General features: G+C 36.1%; 1 protein-coding gene across 12 annotated transcripts in view; it reads left to right on the top strand.

The window, feature by feature from the left end:
- The first annotated feature begins 3,123 nt into the window (after positions 1-3,123).
- Positions 3,124-23,435, top strand: part of NKTR (natural killer cell triggering receptor) — a 43,295-nt gene continuing 22,983 nt past the window's right edge. For 2 of the 12 annotated variants that reach the window (XM_069561792.1, XM_069561794.1), the window contains exons 1-6: positions 3,124-4,044; positions 4,161-4,241; positions 13,807-13,881; positions 14,412-14,519; positions 15,014-15,058; positions 16,829-16,916. In XM_069561792.1, coding sequence (XP_069417893.1) covers positions 4,184-4,241; positions 13,807-13,881; positions 14,412-14,519; positions 15,014-15,058; positions 16,829-16,916 — 374 coding nt within the window. In that variant the 5' untranslated portion in view covers positions 3,124-4,044; positions 4,161-4,183. Of the gene's footprint in view, positions 4,045-4,160; positions 4,242-13,806; positions 13,882-14,411; positions 14,520-15,013; positions 15,059-15,364; positions 15,925-16,828; positions 16,917-22,951; positions 22,980-23,435 lie in introns of all 12 variants that reach the window. The other 10 variants (XM_069561802.1, XM_069561803.1, XM_069561800.1 and 7 more) reach the window with 10 other exon arrangements.

Genomic DNA, 23,435 nt, shown 5'->3' on the forward strand with positions numbered 1-23,435 from the left:
GAGTACTGGAGTTTCAGCTTTAGCATCAGTCCTTCCAGTGAACACGCAGGACTGTTCTTTAGGATGGACTGGTTGGACCTTGTTGCAGTCCAAGGGACTCTCAAGAGTCTTCAACACCACAGTTCAAAAGCATCAGTTCTGCACTCAGCTTTCTTCACAGTCCAACTCTCACATCCATACATGACCACTGGAAAAACCATAGCCTTGACTAAACCGACCTTTGTTGGCAGATAATGTCTCTGCTTTTTAATATGCTATCTAAGTTGGTCATAACTTTCCTTCCAAGGAGTAAACGTCTTTTAATTTCATGGCTGCAGTCATCATCTGCAGTGATTTGGGAGCCCAAAAAATAAAAGTCTGACACTGTTCCCACTGTTTCCCCATTTCCCATGAAGTGATGGGACCAGATGCCAGGATCTTAGTTTTCTGAATGTTGAGATTTAAGCCAACTTTTTCACTCTCACTTTCATCAAGAGGCTTTTTAGTTCCTCTTCACTTTCTGCCATAAGGGTGGTGTCATCTGCATATCTGAGGTGATTGATATTTCTCTTGGCAATCTTGATTCCAGCTTGTGCTTCTTCCAGCCCAGTGTTTCTCATGATGTAGTCTGCATAGAAGTTAAATAAGCAGGGTGACATACAGCCTTGACGTACTCCTTTTTCTATTTGGAACCAGTCTGTTGTTCCATTTTCCAGTTCTAACTGTTGCTTCCTGACCTGCATACGGATTTCTCAAGAGGCAGGTCAGGTGGTCTGGTATTCCCATCTCTCTCAGAATTTTCTACAGTTTATTGTGATCCACACAGTCAAAGGCTTTGGCATAGTCAATAAAGCAGAAATAGATGTTTTTCTGGAACTCTTGCTTTTTCGATGATCCAGCAGATGTTGGCAATTTGATCTCTGGTGGTTCTGCCTTTTCTAAAACCAGTTTGAACATCTGGAAGTTCATGGTTCACATATTGCTGAAGCCTGGCTTAGAGAATTTTGAGCATTACATTACTAGCATGTGAGATGAGTGCAATTGTACAGTAGTTTATGAGCATTCTTTGGTATTGGAATGAAAACTGACCTTTTCCAGTCCTGTGGCCACTGCTGAGTGTTCCAAATTTGCTGGCATATTGAGTGCAGCACTTTCACAGCATCATCTTTCAGGATTTGAAATAGCTCAACTGGAATTCCATCACCTCCACTAGCTTTGTTCATAGTGATGCTTTCTAAGGCCCACTTGACTTCATATTCCAGGATGTCTGGCTCTAGGTGAGTGATCACACCATTGTGATTATCTGGGTCGTGAAGCTCTTTTTTGTACAGTTCTTCTGTGTATTCTTGCCACTTCTTAATATCTTCTGCTTCTGTTAGGTCCATACCATTTCTGTCCTTTATCAAGCCCATCTTTGCATGAAATGTTCCCTTGGTATCTCTAATTTTCTTGAAGAGATCTCTAGTCTTTCCCATTCTCTTGTTTTCCTCTATTTCTTTGCATTGATCACTGAGGAAGGCTTTCTTATCTCTCCTTGCTATTCTTTGGAACTCTGCATTCAGATGCTTATATCTTTCCGTTTCTCCTTTGCTTTTCGCCTCTTCTTCATTAGGGATTACCTAATGGTGATTTTTCTATGTTATCATTCTTTCTGCTTCTATTATCTTTGTTCTGTCAGAACTTTCCTTTGAGACTTATCTGTTAAATGGGGCAAAGAGCTTCTTAAGTGAACCCCAAATTAAAACCTCCTTTTGTTGGGAGTCAAGGGTTTCAACCCAGGAAGGCTGTAATATGTAAACAGTGAAGAGAAACCTCATTTTGAATCCCAAATCTGTCATAACCTCTGTAAGCTCTGTTTCCTCAGCTCTAAAATGGAGATAATAAAAGTAATATCTGCCTCTTGAGGTTATGAGGTGATTACGTGGTTGGGAGCTGGGGATGGTAAATATTCAAGTGTGTTAGCTGAAGGCTCTGGCCCTTGTCAGAGGCCCCCACCCATTCTGTCATCTGTAGGGTTCTATCCCATCATTGGTCTTCTCTGTCCTCAACTATTCATGTGGTTTGTGCTTGTACTCTATGCCAGGTAGGCTGCTGAAGGGCCTGATCTGATCAGCAAATATGGTAGGTGCTGTGTAATGTGTTTAGTTGTGAACTAGTTGCTAACATTTAAAGGTAAGAGAATTTCCCATGAAAGCCTGGATTTCTAGCAACGCTGGATTACAGGTCTACAGTGAAAACCATCAGCTGGAGTGTGATGGCAGCTGCCCCCCACTCACATTATTAGACAAATTGAACACTTAAAAATCTGTCAAGAGGGTAATCTCACGTTAAGTGTTTCTACCACAATAAAGTAAAAAAGAAAACAGAGTGCTTGCCAGATCCTGGATAGAGGGGAGAAGGAGAAGTCATTGTTTAATTGGTAGAAAATTTTAGTTTTACAAGATGAAGATTGTCCTGTGGCTAGATGGTAGTGATGGTGGCACAGCAATGCAAATCTACTTGGTGCCTCTGAACAGTAAGCTTAAAAAAAGTTAAAAGACCAGTTTATGTAAAGTTAAATGTATATATTACAATTTTAAGAAAATAATGGAAAACAACAACCACCCACCAATGTGGCCCCATGGTAAAGATAAATCAATGTAGTAAATTGAGCCCAGAAATAGAATGGCACACATGTGGTCACAAAGCCAAGGTAATTGAATGTATAAAAGACAGTCTTTTCAACAAATGGTGGTGGAACTACGGTATATCCCTACGAGAAAAAAAAGAACTTCAGCTTCTACCTGGCACCATATCCACAAATGCTGACAGATTATAGACTTACACCAAAAAGGCGGGGTTATAAAATTTCTAAAAGGAAACATAGGAGAAAATCATGAGCTTGCTGTAGGCAGAGATTTCTTACACAGAGAAGCACAAACTATAAAAGAAAAAGTTGATCAAATGACTTCATAAAAAATTAAAAAACTGCTTTCCACAAGCCACTATCAAAACAATGAAAAGGCAAGACAGACTGGGAGAAAATATTCACAACTTGCCTGGAGAATCCCACGGACCGAGGAGCCTGGTAGGCTGCAGTCCATGGGGTCGCTAAGAGTCGGGCACGACTGAGCGACTTCACTTTCGCGTTTCACTTTCATGCCTTGGAGAAGGAAATGGCAACCCACTCCAGTATTCTTGCCTGGAGAATCCCAGAGACAGGGGAGCCTAGTGGGCTGCCCTCTATGGGGTCGCACAGAGTCGGACACGACTGAAACGACTTAGCAGCAGCAGCAGCAGCAAGGGATTTGTATTCAGAATATACATACATCGTTTAACAACACGTTATTATACAGAATTCTTTCTATTAGAGGGAGAACATGATTAAAATAAGGGCAAAGGTCTTGAACTGACAATTTAGAAAAGAGGTTGAATCGCCGTGAACACTATGCCCATGACGCTGGCCCCCAAAGCGAAAACGCACGTACAATTGTACCTGAACGGCCTTTGAAGTGAGACAAATAGTCTAACAGGATAGCGTCATAACTACTCCCTGAGTAAAAAGAAAGTCAAAACTGTCAGTCTACTGATCCTCAACGATTTGATTCTCCAAACTCTCGCAGCTACGGACATTAAGGAAGCCTCGCGCTATCTGCAAATACTTTGACAGGGCCCTTGAGAAAGGACGACAGGAAGTAGAGAGCGCAGGCGCGTCCGGGGCTCCCACAGTTGGCGACTGATTCCAACGTAAAGGAGGAAAGGGGCGGAGCAAAAAAGAACCAGCTCAGGTATAGGAGCGCGAGACTCGAGCTCCCAGGCATTCCCACGTAGGCGTAGCCGCTTCTGTTAACCACCGCCTTTGAGTACGTGCTCTCGCGGTATTTGTCCCTGCTCTCGCGGGGTTTAGCGTGGCAATAGGAGACCCGGCCGGGGGCCGGGGGTGGCGGTCCGTTAGTGGCGTTGGGCTCCGGCGGCGGTGGTAGAGCTTTCTACTCTGCCTATTGGGAGGTCTCAGGCTGGAGGCCAACCAGGTGAAGAGCGCGGCTGCATGTGTGTGCGCACTCCATGGGAGCCGGGAGGCCTGAGGTGAGAGGGACCGGTCTCGGCCTCCGGCGCTGTCGCGACAGGCCGGCGGGAGGTGACTGAGGCGCGGGCTCCGCCCCAGCCCCCGCCCTGACCGCTTTCCTCCCCATCTCTCCCAGCTTTTGCTGCCGCCTCGGTCGCTATGGGGGCGCAGGACCGGCCGCAATGCCACTTCGACATCGAAATCAACCGGGAGCCGGGTGAGCCGGGCCACTGGGGAGCCCTGCGGGGCCTTGGCTTGCTTTGGGGAAGGGGAGGGGTCTACTTTCATCAACCCTCCCCCAAGCCTTTTTGGGAACTGGTAGGCGCAGTCCGTATTCCCTTTTCTCCTGAGGGAAAATCTGTGGAGAGGAGGGTGGTCCGGATACAATCTAATCGGAGTCCAGGCCTCGTCCTCCCAAACTCCTTGCCCCACTGCACCCCTCCTGAGTGTTCCTGCCCTGCCTTAGCGCCAGGAAAAGATTTGCGATCCTTTTTGGACTTTGTCTCTCACTGTATCTCTAAGGAGCAAACACTCCCAATTTCGATTTCTGGTATCTCACTCTGTACTATGAGCTTTGGACTCGTACGTTGTATATTTTCTAATTCTTGTGCATCATTAATAGGTTAACTTTGCTTTTATTTTTCTTTAAGTGTCTTTAGCCAGAATTCCTTGGTTCACGGGGTAATGACTTAGCACAAGTCTTGGGCTTTAAACCAAAGCATTTAGTGTCAACAGACTGGCAGTGTGTGTTCTCTTCCATTACTGTTTTCTTTAGGGAATCCAGCAATTCCTTAGTTTGTTTTTTTGAAAATGAGATATTTTCTTCTTAAGGATAGTTAACTTCATTCTACACAGCATAGCGTGCAAGGTTCCAAACAGTTTTCTTAGCTTTTTTTTTTTTTTTACTGTGACAGAAGTTTTAATTGGAAGCATGTATACAGTCTTTCTGTAGATCTTGTAGAGCAGATTGTGCATGCTCCTGTTCTAGACTGAGAATATAGAAATGCGTAAAACAAAGGCCTCTCTTCCTTGTAGTTTATATTCTGTTGGAGGAAGACAGACAATAAAACAGAAAAAAAAAGTGTCTTGTAATAGGGGTACTGTTTTAATAGATTGGTCAGAAAAGGACATTTTGAGAGGATGACTTTTAAGCAAACCTGAAGGAGAAGGTGAGGGTGTGGATATCTCTGAGAAGAACCTTCCTGATATTGGAACAGATAATATGAAGGCCTTGACGAAAAAGTGTACGTTCTTGTTTGAGGAACAGAAAGTGTAGTAGCTTCCTTGACTTGATGAGAAAGTGGACCTTCTTGTTTGAGGAGTAAAGGAGGCAGGTGAGTAGCGGAAAATGAGTAAAGGCCAGAGTAAGAACTTTGACTCCGTGAGATAAAATGTTGAAAGGTTTTGAGCAAAGGAATGATGTGATCTTAGAAATTTTTGTTACATTCTCTCTTCATCTTTTGAAGCTTGAGGCTCTTAATCCTTATTTTATAGTGAATTTTCATTTTGAATAAGAAGGCTTATTTTTTTAAGAGTTAAAAATAGCATAGTCCTGGAAAGTAGAGGTCAAACAAAGGTTCTGTAGCCCTGGAAAGTACTCATCTTGTACACATTCATATCCTAGTTTTGCAAATAACTTTTGTCGTGAAACATCTCCAGAATATGGTAAATGTAAAATGAACTTTGATCCTCAATATTATAATACCATTCTGGTAGAAGTGACTAGAACTCTTTAGAACACTGAACCATATATAAAACAAGGAATGCTTGCGTTGTTCTAGGTTGAACCAGTTGATAACTGGCAATTTCATATGGTTCAGTTTCATATATGATGTTGATATTTCTCTAGCACTTTTCAGTATATTATCTAAGTAGTAGGTACTTGATTTTTACACAGCTTGTAAGAATCACTTCAGTTGTTTGAAATGAGGTGTCCTGCTTTGTATTATTTAACCATAAGTATGTATGTCATTGAGTACTTATTCAGGTAATAACTCTTGTCTTCTCGTATAGTTAATAATTCGCTTGATACAAAGTAATATCTTTATTTACTTTGATAAGTAAAGATCCTTTAATGAGTAGCTTTGTTGTCCATATTAATGAGAGGTCAAAAAGTGCTGATAAAAATTGATTTGAACACAGCACAATGTGTATTTTACATTACTATCAATGGAAATTTGTATATTTTATAGCAAACAAATGAGACTTTTGAATTGTAAAGCCGCCAAATGAATGCAAGTATATATTAAAAGAGGAATGTCTTTAAATTACATAACTATAGTTACAGAACTATTCATGTTGTTATTCTCTTTGAGTTTTGGTGGTTTGTCGCTTTTAAGCAGCTGGATCATTTAATTTTAAGTTGTCGAACAACATCGTCCTTTAATTTAGTATCTGTGGGATCTATAGTAATATCTTTTATTCCTCATGTTGATAATCTGTGCCTGTTGTCTTTTTTTCTGTGGCCAGTTTGGCTAGGAGTTTTACCAGTTTTACTGTTATTTCAGAGAACCAGATTTTCATTTCATTGGTGTTTTGTTCTGTTTTCTTTTTTCAGAGGTTCTGTTTATTTTTTTCTGACAGGCAGGCCCACCCTTCTTTGATTAAATATTAGTTCTCTCCATGGTTGTTAGTGGTTGGTTAAACTGAATACCTTTCAGGGCAGACATGAAATAGGAATCTAGCTTTTCCTTCTTTGGTACTTCAGAAACTTATCTTTTACTTGCCCTTTTCAGATGTTAGCTCAGGGGAACAGGTTTTAGATATCTGGTGCAAACTGATTTAAGCCAGTTTAGTCAAAAATAGCTATTAAGTTTTTAGAGCATATCAAGGAGTCACCAATAAGTTAATGGCTGTAGATTGCCTTTGTCACAACCTTGCTACCAGGACACAGTGAAAGCAAGTCACATTTGCCATATGTTGATGTTGACAAGCAAATAGACACACACATAGGTCATAAAACTAGTTCTGTGAGTCTGATGAAGTCATTTTCAGTGCTCCAAGTACTCTTTATGTGGAAGATTTCTGGTCTTGAAAATTGTCATGCGAATCTTTTAGTTTTGTGCACCAGAATCCTCATAAATCTTGACTATACCCAGGACCTTTTTTGATGGACCCAGCCTGAGGTTCCACTCCAAAGGGTGACTCCAGATTTATGTCCTGTTAATGAAAGGGTATGGATTATCTCCAAATGTTTTTATTCAGTCTTATGTTCCAGATATTACCAGTTTGCCAATAAAAACAGATTTTAAGCATTCATTTTACTAATTACTATTTAATTAGAGATAAAGATAGCAAAAGTAGTATTAGAAGTCACCTCTGGAGTACAGCTTTTGATTTATCACCCCTCTGGAGGCTGTGTGTTTCTTAGAGGCCTGAGGTATAGTTTTAAAACTCATATGATTACTTCATATGAGAATGTCTATATAAGGTATTTTTAAAAAATTATAGTTGTAATATATTACATTATAGTAGTATAATGGTGTAGACCTTTTTTTGTTTTCAAACCGGGAGATGCTATCATGAGACCAGAAGTCAAACTCCAGTTTTTTCACTCCCAGTTCTGTTAGTATTCAGTAGAGTTTTTCAAAGGCAGTGATGACACAACAGATTGGAAGCAGAAGCAGATAGGAAAATCTATCTTTTATTACATTAGACATGAAATAGGAAATCTCATAAAATGAGATTTGCGAAAATGTAAAAGATGACACTCATTAAGTTTTTTGTTCATATTTGAAAATGTAAATTATTAAGAAAGAACCCATATTGGGGTTCCCTGGTGGCTCAGTAGTTACGAAACTTCCTGCTAGTTTCTTGGGTTCAATCCCTGGTCTGGGAAGATCCCACCTGCCGCAGAACAGCTAAGCCGGTGGGCCACAACTACTGAGCCTGGGCTCTAAGGCCTAGAAACTGTAGCTACTGAAACCCATGTGCCCTAGAGCCTGTGCTCCTCGACAGGAGAAGCCACCGCAGTGAGCAACCCGTACACTGCAATTGGAGGCTAGTCCCCTCTTGCTGCAACTAGAGAAAAAACCTGTGTAGCAACAAAGACCCAGCACAGCCAAAATTAAATGCATAAAATTATTTTTTTAAAAAACCATATTCAAATGTTTTTATAAAGTCTTCAGTAATTGTTTAGCATATAGAGGGATTCTGAGACCAAAGAGTTTGAGAACTGCTGGTATAGACACATGCTTTCGTAGAATTCAAGCATTGGGTTTTATCTGCAACTGTTTTAAACTTTTTGTTGGAATATAATTTCATGTTTATAGGAAGTTGAGAAGTAAAAGCAGTAAAAAGAATGCCAATCTATTCTTTACCTAGATGCACCTATTTACATTTTACACCATTTGCTTTATTAATCTCTCTCTTTCTCTCTAAACGCACAATTTTTTCTGACTCATTTGAAGGTATGTTACCCACATCATGGCTCTTTACCCCTAAGTACATGCGTGTATTTATTAAGAATAGAAATATTCATTAAAAGAATCTTAAACATTTTTAAAATTTTTTCAAAGAAAAGAAAGGGCTATTCTCCAACATAACCACAATGCAGTTGTTAACTTCATAAATTTACATGGATACAATACTTTAATCTACTGTCTCTGTATTCTGTTTTTGTTGGTTGGCCTAAAAAATCATTTATAGCATTCTTTCCCCTCCAGTACAAAATTCCAGTCTAGCCTCAGATATTACATTCAGCTGTCAAATCTCTTTGCCATTTCCATAGCTTTTGTCTTTTATGAGGTTCACATTTTAAAAAAATGTAGCCCCCTTCTTGAATAGAATGTTACTTATTTTGTATTTGTCAGAGGCTTAAAGTTGATTTTCCAAAATGATAACCAAGGTGTTTCTTTAAAAGAATGCTTGGCTTTAGAATTTTGTTTATGTGGGCCTCAGAACAATGTCATAAAACCCTGGCAATTTATCAAAATAGGTAAAATGGATGTTTTAACTTTACTGCTCAAAGTTCATGAATCAAAGAAACTAAAAATGTGTTCTTAGTAAACACTATAGAGTATTTGGAACTGAAACTGAGAAACAAGTTTAAAGAGGAAGACAAATGTTTGAGTACTGCTTATGACCTAGGGAAGACCCTCTGACCTCTTTGTAAATGGAAGTACTATAGAGTCGTTACTGTGGTTCTAAAGTACAGCAAAATTTGCTTGCATTCAAAATTAACCTTTAAACTTTAGACTAATACCCAGAATAACTTAGACTTTGAGATAGAGCAAGGCATATGAGACCTGATTTGTACCGGGGGGCTGGGAGAAATGAATCTCCCATCTCAAGCATGCTGTGGGTCATAAGCTTGTGAATACAGTGACTCGGTGACTCTGGATGCAGTGGTTTGCTCCATTTAAATGATTTCTCCCTTTTGTATATATTCAAACTAATAAGACTTCAGTGCAGTATTGCTTGCATGGTAAGGTTCTTGAAAAGAGTAATTAAATAATACAACCATGTGTCTTAAAGATTGTTATTTTAAAAATGAATTTATTCTAATCAGTTAAGGAGCACAATTTTTCTTAGGCAGATTACCATTTGTGTTGTGACAGATAGCAAGGAGGGGAACTAATGTGTGGGAGAGAAGGATGGTGAGCAGCACTGCTGTTTTGAGTTATTCTCATCTATCTAATAGTTATTTGAAAGACCACAAGGAGGGTTATGCTAATGACAGTGCTGAGAAAGGTCCGAGTGAGGTGTGATCAGTTTTTGGATTTCCTCAATGTTTACATTTTATAAGATATTCTTATAACTAAAAGCATACCTTTATCGTTGATACTCCTAAGATAAAAAATCTTTTTCACTAGAACCTGAAATTCCCTTGTCCTCAGCCCACATTGTCCATTGGAAACAGTTGTCTTTCTTTGTGATTGTTTGATAATGCAGTGTTTCTTTCAGTTTTTTCGTTATTGCAGAGCTGCCTGTATTTGTAAAGAACCTAGCACAGCATGTGACACACTTGTTTTTTAAGTTGCTTTAATTAGTGCATTTGCCTGAACGTGAGCTTGAGCACTGAGCTCATGTTCAATTTTAGGGCAAAGGCTTGTTACCATATCTGTAAGCAAGAAGGTTCTCCTTCACCCCCTTTTCTCCTTATTTTTTTATAAATTGGGCCCAGAGAATCCCAGTAATAACCACAGGCCTGGTTGAAAGGTCGTGAAGGCAAATTCATATGGACTTTTTTTAATTAAATTTTTTTATTGAAAGATAATTGATTTACAGAATTTTGTTGTTTTCTGTCAAACCTCAACATGAATCAGCCGTAGGTATACATATATCCCCTCCCTTTTGAACCTCTCATCTCCTGCCCCATCCCCCCACCTCTAGATTGATACAGAGCCCCTGTTGAGTTTCCTGAGCCATACAGCAAATTCCCGTAGACTGTCTGTTTTACACATGGTAATGTAAGTTTCCTTGTTACTCTTTCCGTACATCTCACCCTCTCCTCCCCTCTCCGCATGTCCTTAAGTTTATTCTCTATGTCTGTTTCTCCATTGCTGCCCTGTAAATAAGTTCTTCAGTACCATTTTTCTAGATTCCATGTATATGTGTTAGAATACAATATTTATCTTTCTCTGACTCACTTCACTCTGTATAATAGGTTCTAGGTTCATCCACCTTATCAGAACTGACTCAAAACACATTCCTTTTTGTGGCTGAGTAATATTCCATTGTGTATATGTACTACTTCTTTATCCATTCATCTGTCGATGGACATCTAGGTTGCTTCCATGTTCTAGCTATTGTAAATAGTGCTGCAATGAACGATGGGATACATGTGTCTTTTTCAGTTTTGGTTTCCTCAGGGTATATGCCTAAGAGTGGAGCTGGGTCATATGATGGTTTTATTCCTAGTTTTTGTAAGGAATCTCCATACCGTCTTCCTTAGTGGCTGTATCAATTTACATTCCCACCAACAGTGCAAGAGCATTCCCTTTTCTCCACACCCTCTCCAGCATTTATTGTTTGTAGACCTCTTGATGATGGCCATTGTGACCGGTGTGAGGTGATATCTCATTGTAGTTTTGATTTGCATTTCTCTAATAATGAGTGATGTTGAGCATCTTTTCATGAGCTTTTTAGCCATCTGTATGTCGTCTTTGGAGAAATGTCTGTTTAAGTCTTTTCCCCACTTTTTGATTGGGTTGTTTGTTTTTCTGGTATTGAGTTGTATGAGCTGCTTGTATATTTTGGAAATCAATCCTTTCTTACTTGTTTCATTTGCTGTTGTTTTCTCCCATTCTGAGAGTTGTCATATGGATTTTTATGGGGACTTTGAGAGGAAAAATTGGCTTCTTAGTTAGCACTATCCTTTCCCTTCCTTTTCTCTGTCTCAAATCTCCATGTGAAATATACAAAGATTTTTCTCCTTTTTTGCCTTTAACATAAGATGGCTATTCCTTGTCTCTTACCTCCTACTCCTGGTTGAATCCCTGTGCTTTTCGGCTGGTTTTCTACGTTTGTTGGTATTCATCTGTCACTGTTGTTGCAAATGGAATTCTGACAATGGTGGATGAACTAGATGTCCAGTATGATTCAGAATTTTTTTTAAACAGTTCTGATAGGTACATCATTTACTTCAGAGTCTGTAGCAGTGTTTTTAACCTTGTACCATAATATTGCGCCCAAAACAGATTGGTTTTGTTCATGTTTTTTTCTTTTGCTCTTAACAACACAGTGCCATGGCAGAGACAGAATTTCTGCTCTAACCATTGCCCCATGAGTGTGAAAGGTAAATAGAAATTTTGTTTCTCCATCAGGTTAGAGGATAGGGTATTAGAGGTGAGTATTTTTTTAAAAAATCATTGTAGTTAGCTATCCCTCTCTGAATATTAGACCTGGAAATGTAATTACATTTAACTGTTTTCACGTATATTGTACCACTAGAGGGTTCATAATTATCTGTAAAGGAGAAACTAAAAGTATTTGAAATTTTCATCAGTTTTCATTTGGAGGCATTAAAGACTTTGGGGGAAAAAACTCTTTATTGAAGTTACTACTAAAGGTGAAGTTTCAGTTGTTTTGATTATATCTTTTATTCTGAAAAGCATCTATCTTAAAGAGATTCCAAAGACCTATGTATGTTGTAGTTTGCAAAGCTAGATGATTTTGAATTTAACACCCACCTAGCCAGCCATTTCTTAGGGATTTATGAGTGATGGAAATACTCTTATCACACTTGTAAATTATTTATATGTAAATACAAAGAATAGTACTTAGTATTACTGATATTACATGCATTTCCTAAAATTCTGAAATGTTTTTAGATACATTGCTATCTTCCTTTTTACTTTCTTAACTTTTTCATTTCTTTAGACATCAAGATCAGCTAGAAGGTTTTGAAATTGCATTAAATTTGACTCCAGCACTCGATTTGGCAGTGCTGACATGGGAGAGTCTTCTTATATGATTCCATTCTTCCACTTTTTATCCTTTAAGGTTGTTTCTTACACAGTAACCTTGTTTTGTCCGCAGAGTAACTGACTGACATGGCCAGGAATAAAGTAAAATCTTAGTGACACAGTAAATCAAGGCATTTTGTGTCTACTGGATTATGCTTGATCCAGTTAATTTTGATTTATTCTACAAGTCTTGACTATGTACAGATGTTCATAATGGAAAAGCTGTTATAGAATAAAGGGAAAAGGAACTCAGGAAAATGGTTGTAGTTCAAAATTCCCTTTCTTATTTTATTGACAGGAGGGCAAAGTTGAAACAGGTTTTAAAATAATATGATTTGCCCCTTGTACTCTCATGCACAAGGTGAGTTTTCCAGACATTACAGAATATGTAGTGATGTCACCGCTCTGACAGCTGATGGAACAGGTATCTGAGTATTCTTGTTTTGAAAGTTTCTGAGTTTTAATTTATAATACAGTAAATATGAAAAATATAACCCACCTTTTAAAAGCTTTAATCATTTTAAGAGTTTAAAAGAGTCCTGAGATGAACAGATTTGTGAAACACTTCTCACTTGGCATGAGAGGCATGCTGAGTTCCGTCTGACTCTTTGCAACCCCATGGACTGTAGCCTGTCAGTCTCTTCTGTCCATGGGATTCTCCAGGCAAGAATATTGGAGTGGGTTGCAATTTCTTCCTCCAGGGGATCTTCCCTGACCCAGAGATGGAACCTGAATTTCCTGCATTAGTAGACAGATTGTTTATTGCATAATTAAGTCGAATTTACAGACTTGCTCCTGTTGTTTCTTGTTTGCTTGTTGATTAGGTTTTAGGAACCATAACCTATTCTCTTTCTGCCCTCTCAGGGAATTTAATGTGAGTTTTAGTTGTGAGTGACAATTCAAGGGTTGGCTGTGAACAGTTCTTGCATAAAGGTAAAAAGCTGAATGTAGAGGACAGAACTTTCTTCTACTAGTACTAGCCCAGGGTGACTATCTTATGATGTGCTCTCATCACTGGAGGGATTTAGGCATAAATCAGACAGCTGTTATCGAGAATATCTTTAAAGATTAATAGTTCAGGTAGGAGATATACTAAGAGAGATCTAATAAAATAAGGTCTTGTTAAAAGACACTTAAAATCCCACAGTTCTGGACTGAAATCACTTTGGTTACATGTGAATTCTAATGCTAATAAATATAGTATGGTTCTTATTAATTGGTATTGCCTAGTTAAATTCTTTTCCTGTTGAATTTCTTAAAAAAATTAAAATGAATGATAAAATGGGCCTCTCAATTTGTTTATTTATTTCTGCCATATAAATATGATACATTTAATCAACTTGCTTACCTGTTTTTTCATGTGTTTTATTTCAGTTGGTCGAATTATGTTTCAGCTCTTTTCAGATATATGTCCAAAAACATGCAAAAACTTCCTTTGCCTGTGCTCAGGTAAATGAATTATTAGATTATTTCCAATGAGAAGTCCTGGCTTAAAATTTTACCTTGCTTAACAGAATAGCTATTTTCCTTAAAAAGTAATGGATTGTGAAATGAAAAATAAAAAATATTATTTTCACTGATAAGAAGTTAGGGAAGCATTTCTTAAAGGGAAGAGAGGAGAAAGAAATGGTCTCAAAAATTAAAAAGGAAGTACCACCATATGTAATGGAATCTTTATACATTGTAGTTTAAAAAATAATAGCATATGTATTCAAAACTGATTTATTTTGATAGAATTGAACAAATTTAGCCTTCCAGATCTCACGATAAATTTATGATTAGAGGATAGAGAAGCAGAACATAATGACGTTGTTACATGTAATTGGATTTATATTTTTAAACAGTAGATAAAATGGGGAGGAAGGACATTTATAATGTTGCTTATCACAAGGGAGGAATTTGACAAGAGCTAATTGAATGGTCATTCCCATGGAAGAATATGTTTGTAGCTAAACTTCATTTCTTTTTTTTTTTTCCAGGAGAGAAAGGCCTTGGGAAAACAACGGGGAAGAAGTTATGTTATAAAGGTTCTACATTCCATCGTGTGGTTAAAAACTTTATGATTCAGGGTGGGGACTTCAGTGAAGGTAGAGCTAAAAGTTATGCTCTTAATAACTGTATTAATTCCTAAAGCACCTCATTATTGTAAATATTATGTCACAATGTGATGTAAATATTAGATGGTCAGTGATTAGTTGTAGTTGAATGAATGTTGTAAGCCAAGAATGTATAAAAAGCAAAATATTAAGGTTTTTTGTTTTGTTTTTATGCAGTTTTAATAGTTATTTGGTGAATACCCTCTAGTGAATGCCAAAGTATTGTTGAATTGGTTTTACTCTTTTAGAGTTTTGTCAGTGTTTGAAATAAATGGGTTGTGGGGATAATTTCTTAAATAGTTTTTATTATAATGGAATTGGATTTATAGTTTAAAAATGAGGTTGATTGAGGATTATTAGAATTTTTATCATCTGCAGGAATTACAAGGTGTTAACTCCAGCAAATTAAAACCATAAAGAGTAATTTATGTATATTAGTATTTTTTTAGTTTTCATTATTGTTTAACATAGCTCATTATTTTCAGGTAATGGAAAAGGTGGAGAATCAATTTATGGTGGTTATTTTAAAGGTAAGGCTTAATATTTTATGGTCTTTTGTTTCATTTCTGATATAAAGCAAGTTTGATCATGTACTTTTAATGAGAAGAGGTTTACTTATAGTTCACTTTTTGCATGAAACTAATGCTGCATGAAAATACTTTATTTGCATGAACTTGGGGATAAATTATATTGTAATATATAACTTCTAATTGACAAGATTAATTAAGGCTAACTTTATGGTTAAACATGACTTTCAGCATGGAGGTTAGGCAACTATATACATGAAAACTCCTATCTTCCTGCCTAAAACTGTCAACATATTCTTTTGTTTATAGAGAATGTGGTCTTTTGCAAAATGAAAAGGTAAGAGAACGAAGCTCAGTAACACAAACTCCAACTCTTTTCCCTTGCACCCTTCCTAATAAATTTATGGAGAGTCTGGGTCAGGTTGTGACTGGATTTCTTATATTGCTTGAAGACTTGGAAAACTCTGTATACTATTTCATACATGCATCTGTATCTTTTTTTCTTTTTCCAATGGGTTATTATTTCCACATCAGGGTAAAGAGTCTAGTTGTTTTTTTTTTCTTTTCCCCTCTAAGCCAAACAGTGTCTTTGAATAAAAGTTGGTATTTCTTCCTTTCTCAAAGGTTTGTATGTTTTCTTTTGTATAATACAACTATATGATTGTGTTTTATTCCTACAATAGTATTTCCATAAATCTAACTATTACACTTGCCCCAAAAAGCCTTAGAAAAGTCAGTTGCAGAAATTTATAATGGGATCCAGTATTACTAGGTTTTAATGCCATGATAGCTTCAGTGTTATAATAGTCTTTTATATTTCTTTTGGGGAAAAATGGATTACTACTCTTTTTCAGAAGCCTGTTCCCAAGGTAATCTTTTTTTTGTTTTTGTTTTTTAAGTTTTCTGTGTTTCTGTTTGTTTAAAAGAAAGATTTGTTTGTATCAATGTTAAAAGGAAATAAATTAGTTTTCAGGATATTTCTGCTGGAATTAAATCCATCTCTAAGTGATCTTTATGACAGAGGTTTTCCTTTGAACTAGTATCGAACAGCTCTTCAGCTGATTCCATTAGCATGTAGCAATTTGAAATTAATACTGTAGGCCACTTTAACATGGTTGTTGCCTGTGGCAGATACTTGTATGTATATCTTAATTGAATCTTTAAAATTTTTGTATTTGCAGGGCTTTCCTCCTTAGTTTTTGATCCTATTGATTAGAATCTACATACTTGATTTAATTAGGCATGTCTCTAAACTTACTGTAATATTTTGGTTAGGGTTGGTTTCATCATCTAGCAACAATTTGACTGAGTAATAAATTTACCATAAGAAATTAAGCACATAAGAGGATTATTAAAGCTCCCATGAATGGTGCATTATGCAGGATGATTGGAAATTTGGAAGAAACGAGCTCTACTATAAAGATTTTTTTTAATTTTCTTGGTAGTTTTCCCTGAAAGTTAATAGTTTAAATATCATTTAGCCAATGTCTGTTGCTACTAAACGTGACTGTTCTAAGGCTGTTTGTATAAAGTATTAAATATATGTTCTTTTTCTCAAGGCTAAGTAGTAAATAAGTAGTATCTGGGGTTGTTTGTGTCTTTTTTATGCTTTCGTTATTTGATTAGTTAAAAGAATTTTTTTCTAAATAGTCAAGTATCTGTACTGACCAGAAGAGGAATTTCATCCTTTGCTTTCTATTTACTACTTTGAACATTACACGTTAAAAGTGGCTTATAATTGGAGACTGACAAATTTGTGTTTTCTTCAAACAGATGAAAACTTTATTCTCAAACATGACAGAGCGTTCCTTTTGTCAATGGCAAATCGAGGGAAACATACCAATGGTTCCCAGTTTTTCATGTGAGTAGGCATAATTCAGAGATGAGCTTTTCCTAAACAGAGAAGCGCTGTTCATGAGAAAGATGGTATCCTTGATCCAAATTTACTGCTAGGTTCTGTCAGCTTGAGTTTTATTATGTTATAGTAACTGGTAAGCTCTTAACAGCCATCTCAGTGTTAAGAATATATCCTGGATTTGAAGGATGGTGCTTAAAAGGCATAACTTGAAGATGTAAATTATTCTGTTGTCATCTTAAGAAATTGGCTTTGAATCTTAACAAATTTGGGGCCTCAGTTTATCAAATCTGAATTGGAATATAAACTCTTGATGAGCATTTAAAAAATTGTTCATGACTGGAACTGAATGTATCCTTGGCATGGAAAGCAGTTGGTTTGAGTAAACCATAGTATGGTTGCTTTTCCCTCTTACTGTTGTTCTTTGAGCCAGTTTGAGAGAGGTGCCATTATTTTCTGACATTAAATGATTAAATGATTTGGTGTTAAGCCAACATTTGTAGCAATCTTAAACTTTGTGAGATCTCTATGCATAGTTGAACTAACCCAATATTGCTTTCATTTTCACCAAAAATTTGTGCTGTTATTGCTTAGAAAACTTTAGAATGATAAATTTGTTTTTTAAAAAACAAACACCTTTACATGTACATGTATACACAACCAAAACCTTAGTTATTTCTCATCTGAAAGACTTTTGGCATACTCTGTGATGTGTTCTTATGTAAAGTTATTCCAAAACCTATTTTTATTATAACTCCATGATATAAAATATGAAAGGTAATTGCCTAGTATGGAGTTTAATGCTTTTGATTGAAGTAAATCTCTGCAGTTATGCTATGTGTATTGGAGAAATATTTTTTCCATACCAGAAAAAAATTTTGTCATCTTTCTGAATGGATGGGTATGAATGGCGCTTCCCTGTATTTAAAGGAGTAAAGTATTCATATAAAATAAATCTCACACTTTATATTTGTGTGAAAAATAAATTCCAACATGATCTGATAAAGTTCAGATAAGGGGCATTCTGTTCCCAAGAATGTCCTAAAAATGGAAAGCTGACAGAAGATAATAATGCTTGGAGTTGTACAGGAAAAAAAGAAGACCTAAAACAGTTATTCCTCTATCTTCTTTGATCCCATAGAGTATTAATTGCTATACTTCTTTACTAAAATATTTTTCTATTCTTAATCTCCTTGAGAGCCAAAAAAAAGTAGTGGGAAATGTTTTGAAAAACTTGATGTAGGAGCTGTTTACTCTTTGATTAAGGTTTCCCATTTCCATTTTTAAGCTTATCTGAACTGTGAACATGATAAACTAACGATTCATTGGTCAAAAGCTACCATCTGAGGGCTCTAAAGTTTCTTTTAGATTTCTTTTTATATCAGTACTTTTAAAATTTGATTTATTGGGTAGCAGCAGCTTCTTCCCATTGTTACATACTTATTAGCTTATTTATAAAATGTTAAGAGATAAAACCCATGCATGTATATGCATTGATTAAAATTCAGTATATGAGAGTCTGACTTCAAAAAATTTAGAGTATCTTGTTTTTTTGTTACTTAGTATTCGCTTAAGTCTTTTCTAGAAATGTTTAGCATCAAACACAATTAAAGCCATGTCTATTTTCTACATGACTTAATTTTACATCGGACTATCTTTTAAGGAATGCCAAATGAAAATTTTAACATTTATAAATTAGGATTAAGTTTTAACCTTGTTTTTATAATAATGGATGACACTAAGATCACTGTAAACTTGTGATTGAAAGAAACTTTTCTACTTTTAGTTTGAAATTTACTTTTGGAAATGAGTTTTCAGTTAAAAACAATCTTGGAAGTAATTAAACATTTTTGCAGTCACAAAATAAAATCCTCTTTTTTTTTTTAAGAAGCTTTTATGCACGTGCTTTTTTTATGTGGGCTGAAAGTACCAATTCCTCAGGAGTTTCAGAATAAAATAAAACTAACATTCACTTTTCTAAATAAAATGTTTCCTTGCTTTTATACAAAGAATAAGTAAAATGGAGATGGTGGCCCATGAAAGAAGTATCTTTGAAAATCTGTGTCTTGCAAGCCCAAATCTATTTGGAATTGGAAGTAGTTAGAAAAAGCATAATGTACAATCCTCAAGTTTTATAGATGATCACAGACAGTTGCTCTAAAAGTTGAGGTTCCGAGGGTTGATGGTCACTGAGCTGTCAGATAGCTTCCCAGGGGTGACTTCTACATTTTATCCTCCTCCCACACTTCTTTGGCACCTTGAGCAGCAGTTCTGCAGTCTGAAAAAGAAAGGGTAGTGTGAGAATGGATCATAAAATGCCAAGAGCTACCTTTATACTTCCGCTTAATAAGGACTTTTAATAAATCCTTGCAAAATTGTATTTGTAGATCTTGTTATAAATCTGTTGCCTTGTATTTCCAAGGAGTAAATTTGGTGCAGTTAGTATGGGTACTTGAGCAAAATGTTCCTCAAGAATTCTTGTGCTTTTTGTAAAAATTATTACATTACTTGAAACACTTAAGACCTCTCTTTCCTAAGGCATATACATCATTTTATTAAAATTTTTTGTATATATTGCTTTCTTTGGGTGGAAAAATTATGTGTGTGATAAAAATCAGATTGTCTTTTGTATAAAGCTATTTATAGTTTTTGCAGTAATTGCTTATATCTACTACTATATTAGTCATAGTGATTTTGCTTTTAGGGACCTAAATAGAAGAAAACTAATTGTTTTTGGAGTAGTACTGCTCGAGAAATACGAAAGAAGTAATACATGTCACTATCCCCATGAATCACTGAGGAAGTAATAGTTTGTTCATACTGAGGTATTTTTGAAGGAATTCAAAGACCTGGGACCATGTTAATGGGGTTCATTTTATTATTATTTATTTTTTAGGCCAAAGACTAGGAAGAGGCTGCAATAAAAGTTACAGGATTATAAAGTCTAGGACTAGAAAAGAATTTAGAGATCCTCCAGTCCAGTCTTTCTGTTCTATAGATAATGCTAAATAAGGAAGAAAAGACATATACAGTCTAGGTTATAGGGATTTTTCTCATAATCTTGAAGAAATTGATAGCTAAAAAGAGCATGCTGAACACTGTATGCTACATAGGTTTATTGACCAGTCTGCTCTGAATTTATTTATTTAGACTTGTGAGATATTAGTTCCAGGGATTGAACCTCAATAGTAAAAGTACAAAGTCCTAACTTCTGGACCATCAGGGAATTCCCCTGAATTTATTTTAAGTTTAGTCAGTTTTAGATGCATCAAGTGTTGCTCGAAAAATGATATGACACACAAGAAAGCATTTTTCTTGTCCTTTAGCTGTCAGTAATAACTGTTAAGTCTGGTTCTGATTTTCATTGTCTTTCATTCATCAGAAAGATGAAAAAGATACTGCATAACCTAGATGAAAGAGATTAGTTAGGTAATTTATAACTTTTATTAAGTAACTATATTCTCCTGGGTTAGAGCACTAACCTATCAGGAAACCTTGTATCTAGTCTTACCATATGCCTTGAGTTAGTTTTGTTTTTCCTTTTCTGTTTGTAAAGTATGTAGCTCAGTTTCAAATATAAATAACATTTTGGTGTGAAAATGCAGACATTAAAGGAAGAAAGTGTTTTTATAGGTTGACCCTAAATTTTTGAGTATATGAAATGATTTATATGCAAATATTATCTTGCCTAAAAGACATAGTTGTAATTGCTTAATTTTCATCAGTCTGAAAGGTGGCTCAAAGCAGCTTTGGTTCATCTTGCCAAAGTCAGCTGGTTTCTTCATTGGCTGCTGTTAGAGCATGTTGACAGAAGGCAATGGCAACTCACTCTAGTACTCTTGCCTGGAAAATCCCATGGACAGAGGAGCCTGGTAGGCTGCAGTCCATGGGGCTGCAAAGAGTCGGACACGACTGATCGACTTCACTTTCACTTTTCATTTTCATGCATTGGAGAAGGAAATGGCAACCCATTCCAGTGTTCTTGCCTGGAGAACCCCAGGGACGGCAGAGCCTGGTGGGCTGCCGTCTATAGGGTCTCACAGAGTTGGACACAACTGGCGCAACTTAGCAGCACCAGCAGAGCATATTGGAGTAATGATCATGCTCATCCCCCTTGGCTTAGTCTGTGAAGGCCTCATGTCACAGCAGGGAGTGGGAATACCCACAGAACCTTTGAGAACAGGCTTTGTCATTTGCCACTGTTAGTGGTCATGATAATTATAAAAATTTAAGAAAATAGGATAGTCAAAAAGTCGGACTTTGAACTTTAAACAAAAGTTCATCTTGTTTGTTACATCTTGTTATAAATAGGACTGTGGGAGGAAAACATAAGTTTTAGGATATCTTCTGTGTCATTTAGAATAGCTACTCACCTGAATGAGAGAAGTGCCAATTGTTTCAGAGTAGCAGAGCAAGAGGAGTTGAGGGGTGGTTTGGTTTCAGGGCTTTACAAAGCTATATTGATATTTGGGGGTAGAAATGCTTTTTCTTTCCACATACTCATGAGTTTGAGAAGAAATGCTACTAAGTATTAATAACTTGAGAAGTTCTGCCTTTTTTTCCTTACTTTTTTAGGAACAGTACCTTCATGTTAATTTAAAGATTTTTCATGAACAGATTTCATGACACTTAACCATAATCCATATTCTCTGGATATCAAGTGTCATCCCTGACATCCAGTCTTAGTGTTTGTGTGACATCTGTGTTAGCAGCGTGGACGGAGTTCTATATCTTGTGGTGTTTGGTGTGTATTATGTTAATTTTAGTGCTGAATTTTTTAAAGCTGTTCTATTTTAGTGACTTTTGGAATGACAGGTAGAGCACTGTAATGTGGCTTGGTTAGTCTCCATTGCCCTTACATGAGGTTTGTCACTCTGTACAATCTGGTGCCTCTTACAGTCATGACCGTTTCAGGAGTTGAACGGGAAAATTGCATGTTAAAGGTTATAACAAATAGATTGTCTTTATTTCCTTCTCTCATACTGCTTTACAAATAGAGTCACTTTTTTTCATAACATTCATTGGAAACACCACATTATTTGAAACATATTCTTTTTTGACAGTCATTCATGTATAAATGCCTTTTAACATTTTTAAATATTTCAAGATTTAGTATGTCCAAAACCCCTGTAAAGAATTTTGTTCACTGTATATAATATGGGTTTTGGTCTGAATAGTAATAGATATGTTTAAATTTTAATTGAGTTAAAATTGATCAGAAAGTGTATATTCATTGAACAAAAAATTTTTATAATGGGGAAAATCAGACATTTGAGAGGAAAAGAAAGTACCAAGATTTGATAGCATGCATTTTCTTATACTTGCATTTCTCTTGCCTTTTTATCCTTTGAGAAGATTCTTAAAATTCTAGGTATGCTGCCTTATTATTATTATTTTCAGTGACTTAACTAAAAGTGTGTATAATGGCAGTGAACAGAAACTACAATCTAAACATTTGCTCATTCACTCATAACATATAGTAGTCTGATGTGACGTGTAACCGAAAAAACGTTTCAAATGTAGAAACACAAAAGGTTCCTTAATTATTTGAAGTGAATTAGTAAAAAGTATTCTCTGGAATTCTGTTTTGAAGTCTCTTAACTCAGTTCTTTCCATTGAGATTTTTGTTTTTGTACCTCTAGTAACTGCTTCTGGGCATTCAGATTTTTATATTTACCTATGTACTCTAGATACATTATTATCTTTTTGAGAAAAATGTTAGTTGACTTAGCCAGTATCTAGGATTTGTAAAACAAAATATAATATTTTGTTTCTAACTATTATTCACACTGTGATGTTACAAATATTAGGGACCTGAGCAGATTCCCACTTCAGTGCTTCTCTTAAACATAGTTCGTCTCTACATACATATCCTATGTGAAAGAAAATTTAGAGCCCTCCTTTTTAAACGGCTTTCTTGCTTTGCATAAAACTTGAAAGTATTTAATTTCAAAGTTATATTGATATTAAAACATAGATTCAGTCTTGTCTTAAAAGTGTATTACAATTTATTTCTTGCCATTTTTGTGTAAAATTTACAGAAAGAGTGTTACACCGTGCGCTCCAAAGGTAATGTCTCATTACTCTAAGGCTCTCTCTTTTTCTTTCTTTACCTTTATTTATCTCTTTAATCCTATTGTTATATGCATTAAGAAAAAAACTTTCTGCTTGATCTGTGGCAGCAGTACATGTAAAATTAAGTGTGTTTTATTGTTCATAGTAAATCCTGGGAAGTATAATTTTAATTTCAGTGGCCTGTTACCACCAAGTTCCCACACATCTTGGGGAGTGGGGTATATCGTATATAATGGTTTATATCTCATTTCAGTACAGAACTGTTACTTTCTGTATAAGGCCAAAATCTGCTTTGATAATGGTTAAAAAAAAAAAAGTAGTTTCTTTTTTTGGCGTATCAGTCATACTTTTCTGTTTCTAGGATTTATGAGATTTAGATGAACCCTTGTGCATGTATTTTTAAAGCAAATTCAGAGATGAAGGGAACTGGAAAATCAGTATCTGAGTGAC

The sequence above is a fragment of the Ovis canadensis genome, chromosome 19 (genome assembly GCF_042477335.2).
Source record: "Ovis canadensis isolate MfBH-ARS-UI-01 breed Bighorn chromosome 19, ARS-UI_OviCan_v2, whole genome shotgun sequence".
Classification (NCBI taxonomy): domain Eukaryota; kingdom Metazoa; phylum Chordata; class Mammalia; order Artiodactyla; family Bovidae; genus Ovis; species Ovis canadensis.